The 6,994-nt window shown below is 45.9% G+C and overlaps 1 protein-coding gene across 3 annotated transcripts in view; it reads right to left on the reverse strand.

The window, feature by feature from the left end:
* LOC109407348 (protein hairless) overlaps positions 1 to 5,558 on the reverse strand; it is an 86,434-nt gene extending 80,876 nt beyond the window's left edge. Inside the window, exons 1-2 of one of the 3 annotated variants that reach the window (XM_062846841.1) lie at positions 4,992 to 5,558; positions 1,844 to 3,938 (exon numbers count right to left, since the gene is read on the reverse strand). In XM_062846841.1, coding sequence (XP_062702825.1) covers positions 1,844 to 2,381 — 538 coding nt within the window. In that variant the 5' untranslated portion in view covers positions 2,382 to 3,938; positions 4,992 to 5,558. Of the gene's footprint in view, positions 1 to 1,843 lie in introns of all 3 variants that reach the window. The other 2 variants (XM_062846840.1, XM_062846839.1) reach the window with 2 other exon arrangements.
* Between the last annotated feature and the right edge of the window lie 1,436 nt (positions 5,559 to 6,994).

Consider the following 6,994-nt stretch of genomic DNA (forward strand, 5'->3'; position numbering starts at 1 on the left):
TTTCTTTGAAAAACTTTCGGAGGACCTCTTGGAGAAAATTGCGGACGAACTTCTGCGGGAATTTCTGTTAGGAAATCTCAGATGAACATCTGAAGATACTCCTGGAAGCATCATTGCAGAAATTTTTTTTAAGAACTGTTGAATGAGCTCCATGAGGAGCTCATACTCCTCGAGAAGGAATTGATGGAGCAAGTCCTGTAGAATTTCCTGAAGGAGGTATTCTTGCAGAAGTTTCAGATGAATTTCCTAAAGCAATTCCTGGAAAGATGTAAGGAAATCTCATTATGAAGCTTATTAAACATTTCCCAGATAAACTCCTGCTGCAGAAATTCATAAAAAAACATAGAAGAATTGCTGGAATCGCATCGGAAAAAAACTTTTGGTCACATTTGCGAGAAAATGATTGAAGCAAGTTCGATGTAACTTTAGTTGAAACGTGAGAATACATCAGAAATTTGGATCGAACAAAACATTAAAATAATTTTTGAACTGTAAAATTTAAACAGAGATCAATTTTAGCATCCCAATTTCACCGAGCCACTTAAATAAATTTTGAATACTTTCGCTGTCTTTGTTGTTGGTAGAGTGAAAAAAATTTTGCGTTTATGTGTGAAGCCAAAATTATGTTCATTGTGAAGTCGCTGAGCAAATTTCTGCGAAACTTCACAGAGATCTGAATAAAGAGCATTTACTCAGTTTTATTCATATGGCCTGTGTATGTTGCGATCACAGACATAACACTTCGAACATTTTTCGATTCAAATCTTAGTCACGGAAACATGTTCGCCCAATGCTAAAGGAACTGAGTTTGGCCAACCATGAACTAGGTGGCAGGTGGGCAGTGGGCAAACGTCAAATTCGAACAAAAACGATGCGAGCGCCACGGATGACCGGTTGGCCAACTATCACATTTTTAAATTAACCGTTATATCGGTGTACGATGGGAATTAACAGAGTGTTGCGTCTGCTTGTCTGTGTTGCGATATTTATCATCATTGAGTTGTCCAAAAAATGTCTCACGAAACCTAATGCAAGCCTATCCATATACGTGAGAACAAAAGATGTTTACAAAGTTCTTACAGATAGATTAACACGGGAAATCTGAACACAAACCACTACCACACAGGAATTTGGATTGGTCAATGCTTTGCACCAAACCTGCTTATTGAATGTATGCTTGTTATTGTTAGTGAATAGTGCTACATATTAGTTAAACTTAAATAATCCAACTGCCGCGACGAACAGATGTACTTAGTGTTTGCTCTTGTGTGTCGGTGCTTCTGCGGGCTGCTTTGTTAACCTTTATGATCAAGTGATAATTTCTAGCATTCGATACAAAAAGTATTTTTCTTTTTGTTATCTATTCGTTTGATGGTTATCTGAATACTTGTAAGACAGCATTTTGACAGGTAAAGTAATCACAATCGAATTGCCTACTTTTAGGTCATTCCGAGCGGCGTCATGTAAACCGTTCTCTAACATGGACTTCAAAATGTAGGGAGCGTTATTAGAATTCGAAATTCTTGACAAAGCGATAGCTATGTTAGGCAACAAATGCTGCAAACCAAAAAACACGATCTGCCATCACGGGACTAACCGAGGATTATAAAACCTCGTCATCCTGGGATCAGACATCGTCATCCATTTGGAAAACAGGGAAAGATTCCTTTTTTTGCATTGATAATTTGTAATGTTCTATGTTATTGTGTATTTGTAATGTTCTATTTATCTTTTTGTAGCAATACCTTGATGGTTACGTCGAATACGTATCATGGAAGGTTGGCTATATGTAATAAACAAGGACTGAAGAATATTTTACACGAAAGCCAATTTACCGACTTACCTTTAAAGAACTGTAGCCTGCCGCCAGGAGCATTGGTAGCACTGATCGGTGCCCCGTTGCCGTTGATCTTGCCATTGCCTGCTTGCTTTCCCGCAGATCCGTTCGTTCCCGCACCCGCACCCACACCGCCACCAGCTTTGGCTGCCTTATCCCTGCTGGCAGCCGCTCCGAAGCTGCTGTGCGGGTGCGGTCCATCGGCCGTCGGTGACGAAGCGGACGACGAAGACGACGCCGGCGATGACTGCGGCGAAACGCCCACTAGGCCCCCCGTCGCGGCCGCCGCCGTCGAGTGGTGCTGCCGGACGGCCGACGGGGACAACAGTATGGTGGCGGTCCCATTGACGGTGGTGGTGGTGGTCGTGCTCGCAGCCGGCTCAGTATCGGTCATCGTGGCACATTTTGTCAGGATTTTACTGATGATCTCCTGATGGTGGGTGCCAGCCGGGCCACCGGTTGGCCCAACTGGTGCTCCGCTGGTGCTGGTGGGGTAGCCTGTGTTTGGGATGTCCTTGCCGCTGTTCGGGTTGATTACATACATGATCCGTTGCCGCCAGGATCCGATCGCGAAACTCGGGGCAACGGTTTAGGATTCGTGGCGGGTCTGCACGGCGAGATATCGCGGATATTGAGAATGTGTGTGGGATTCCGCCGAAGTATGCTGAGTCTCTCGTTCTCTCCTGGTTGGTGGGTTTGTTCTGATGGTTGTTTTTTTTTTTTTATTTTGCTGTTCGTTATACCTTTAATTTGTTGTGCTCCAGTGCGAGGAGAGCACACAGCGTGTGTGTCGTTCGTTGCGCCGCGCGTTTCTGCGTATGTGTGTGCAGCAGCAGCAGCGAGCGAGATTGTCGGTGTCGGTCGCCTTGTTCCTCCGTTACCGCTGCGACCGCTGCCGCCGTGGAATGTCCGATTCAAGAATCTCTTGTCTCTAGTCTTATTATTATTCCTGCCTTTTTTGATATATATTTTCCAGTTTCCTTCGCTGGATCGCTCTCGCGCTCTCCAAGCTGGCTGACTGGCCGACCGATCGTGTGTGGTGGCTCGCCTTGCTCTGTGCGGCTTTAATTTTCACTGGAAGAGGACATTATCAATTAATTGATTATTTTGACTGCTGCTACTTGATTCCACCACACACACGCGCGGTGTTTGTGCTGCAGTCAGCGCAAAAAGAAATCGCTGAAAGATTGCTGATGTCTGCAATATGACGACGCATATGATGATGATGAAGGGGTGTTTCTAAGTGGGTAATTTGACTACACCGATTCCCATTGCTTCTTGGCGACTATGCGCGACGATTCGATTGATAGCAATCGTATTCGGTATGGGGAAAAGTGTGAATGCGTGAGTTATCTGCCATTAATCTACATGATGTAGTTGTTGGTCGGCTGATGGCGTCGTCAACGAGAGTATAGAGGAAGGTTTCACATCTGCCTACGACTTTCCTCCCGACTATTGTGGGGGTGTGCGTACGTGTTCGTTTGACGAATTGTTGGGTTTGTTTCCCTACACACTAGCTGTGCCACCGACTCCCGTCTGGTGCTGTATTTCCGTTTCACACTTCCTGCCACCGACTAAACCTCGGGCTTGGTCGGATCATCCAACAGTAGTGAGCTTCCCCCATTTATCTACAAGGGAGGGCGACTCAATCTACCAGAGCCGTGCATACGAAGGGGACCCCGAGAAAGAGAAACATAGATCCAACGTCGTCGTCGTCACGTCGAGGGAAAAATCGATTCTCCACAGCGCGCACTTGGCTGACTGGCCTCTGTACAAAGAGCCCTATGTCACCGATACACACATACGCCCTAGCTCACTAACACCGACGCGGCCCTCCGTTCCACACTCGCAATCTGTCAACTTTTCTTCGCTCTAGCTCCGTCGTCCGTAGCCTGTGTGTAGCCTTTTCTGTGTTTGGTTATTGGACTTCCCTTCGTGTGTTCGAATGGTTTTCACACTCGGAGTTTTTCAGAGCTTCGTCACCATTTTCTTCTTTGCCACAATGCACACAACACACTATCATTCAAAATATGCTTAGTATTCTATATTACTCGAGCTCCTTCCATTCAACTTCGCAACTGCACACTGCCTTTTGATCACACTTGTATGAAATCAATCGAAAAATATAAGCCCTGAGATTGATTGAACATTTTTCTTCCTTCACAGCCGTAATGATTTCTACGGAATAAACCCCTACGAGATCCGCTTTCCAATAACTGTTTCAAGCCATCGCACTGAAAACTCTAAAAAACATTTTTGTCACTTTAAATCACTTTAGCTAGTAATCCCTTCACGCCGAAATGGGATGAATCACGATCAGCACGGAACCGATGTTTTTTCTTCGGTGATTGTAACAGATTCACTGATTGTGATCGATTTTGTTGATAGCTCGACATAGACTTCGTATCCTAGCATGGCCTAATTGGAATCCTGTTACAACTCATTGCCTGGAAGATTTGCATTCGCAAACAGGATTGGCACATACGGCAAGTGATCCCATGAAGGTTGGCAGCCCACATCTGATAACACAACAGATTCCCAGCACGATCCGGCTGCCGTCCATTAAAGCACTCCAGCGGCCATCATCGGCCCTCACTCCCCCGTACTACACATCGAACCCGAATGCAGTATCCAAACAGTAGCGATTAGGGGAACACCTTATACCAGCGGAGGTACAACCAGTAATGAATGTTTTGTTCGAAACTCCCGTCAGTGTGTAAAACAAGACTACACACTAATCACACTTCGGAATTTTCTCCATGTCACTGACAGCGACAATCAGAAATTCTTCCGGCCAAACACCCGAAAAACTGTGTCTCCGTCTGTCTGCCTGCACTTGAAACCGAGGAGCCTACTTTGATGAATCTCCTCTCGCCGTTGTCCTCGCCCGCAACCGAACAAACCAGTGCTGTCAGGTTGCCAGATTTCCCCGACACTGTCAATGTTTCCCCCGAACCTCGCAACGGTTCACCACCAAAACTTCCAGCTTGACACCAGAAACCCTCAACTATTTCACAAACGCCTACCCTTCCAACCCATTTTGCACTGATTTTCCGCTCCGACGAAATGATTCCCCCTTGAAATATGCTGGCATCGCTTCGCGAGGCCGAACCAAAAATCCACACTCTTCTTCCTCCGCTGGCAATATTTTCACCTTCTTCTTCTTCCGTTTTTTTTCTTCTACGGAGCGCCTCCGCCTACTGTGTTGCACTTCTGATCCGCGATGCAACTCCGTCTTCCGTCCGCGGATTCACCGACAAACCGGACCGGAAAAGGAACCGCACACGACTCGCGAACACTGGAAGTCCACCTTCGAAACTTGCCACTCATTCAAAACCCGAAAAAAATGTCTTTCTACGCTGCCTACTCTCGCTCGGATCGGAACGGGGATGGATGTTGGTTGGTTGGTTGCTTTTCTTCTTCTCCGTCGTGGTCGTCGTCGTCGACGACGGCTCGGCTCTTGCTTCTGTGCTGCTTGCTTGCTGGTCGGTCGTCAACACACACAACACCGATCCGTCCGTAGTCGTCGTCGATTCAACAAAATTCCAGTTTCCGTGCGGACACGACTCTGGATGGATGGTGAGTTCATTCGCATTCTCTTCTCGGTGTGTGCGATGAATGAATTCGTAAGTGCTCGCGGCGGGCGAGTGGGCGAGAGCGAGCGACTCTCGTCGGGTGGCTGCCATTTTGATATTTTACTTTTTTTTTTGTTGTGACTTTTCCGCGGGTGTTTTGGTGCTGGGTGCAAGCTTGAACGTGACTTTGATAATGAGTGCATTTTCATATTGATAACGTCTGTTTATCTCTTAATGAGTGCACTTCATTTATACTTGTTCCAGAAGGTTCACTGGCAATCAAAAACCGTCAGAGTGCTCACCTGCGGGGCGAATGTGTATTTTCTGGTAACACCAGTTTTGGCTTCCTTCAGGTTCCTAACCGCATAGCACAACAGTCACGCATTTAACAAAATGCAACACAAGCGCGTTTACAAATTAATTTATTATTCTAACAATCGACCATGAGCGTCCTGTTCGCGCGAGAAAATTTTCACTTATCTCTCTTCTAATTCAAGTTTGAACACACTTGCTGAGTTCGTTCGTTGCCACGGCAACCTGCTCACGTGGTCGCGACGGTTGGGTCGACGTCGGGCGTCGACAATGCCCGAGCAAAATGTTCGCGATGCTTATAGTGTTCGCAACAATACTAATCAACTGTAGTATTTCAGGGACCTGAATTTGCATTCGAACTGAATAAAGTTGTCACAATACAAGGATTTGTTCTCTGCTCTGAAATACCGTCTACCCCCGTTGGTTTGAACGACACCTCATGTAAGCCAACAGGGTTCATTTTTAATTTGAACCTCTAGCAACCCTGTTGGCGTCAGAAGACACACGTTTTACAGATTTCCATCCTCCCAAAGGTATGATTCTGGGTGTTTTGTTCCGATAAATATCTTCGTCGATGCACGTTACGTCCCGGGTCATAACAACTTCCTTGCGCTTCATGCCGAACAGGAGACAAGGCTTCGTCTCTTCCTCGTAACCGATGAGAATGCACTCGTCTGTCTTTTAATCCCACTTCTTCCGTTTTTTTTGTTTCGGTATATGAGATATCACGCTAGTTCCAAACATTCGTGTATGTGATGGATTTGGATTCCCTCCTGACTTCTTCCGGAGTCATTGAGATGCCTGTCTTTGATGATCGAATATAATGCTATAATGAGTAGGCAATGGTTTTAGTAACGTGTGTATAGTAGCGGTTGAAATAAGAATGAAAAGAAAAACTAGTGATCACTCCCGCTGTGGTTGCTGTGATCGTGACCATCGACTTCCGGTTGCTGTGTTCAACACCCCAGCTCAATCGAAGAGATTCAGCTTTTCCCGAAGTTGTAGGAATGGTCCTGCCGGTAGCCCTTTCGTAAATATGTCAGCAACTTGATCTTTGGTGGATATATAAACTGGCAGTATGGTTTTGTTCTGGATGCATTCTCTAACAAAGTGAAACCTGATGTCCACATGCTTCATTCTTCGATGATCTCGAGGTTCCTCGGTATTCCTTATACATGACTGGTTGTGTTCTACAATATTGACTCCAAGTTCTTCAAAAACATTCCGTAGCATACAAGCGGAGAGCGCAACAGTGTTCGGTTTGCTGGTG

This window comes from Aedes albopictus, chromosome 1, assembly GCF_035046485.1.
Source record: "Aedes albopictus strain Foshan chromosome 1, AalbF5, whole genome shotgun sequence".
Lineage (NCBI taxonomy): Eukaryota > Metazoa > Arthropoda > Insecta > Diptera > Culicidae > Aedes > Aedes albopictus.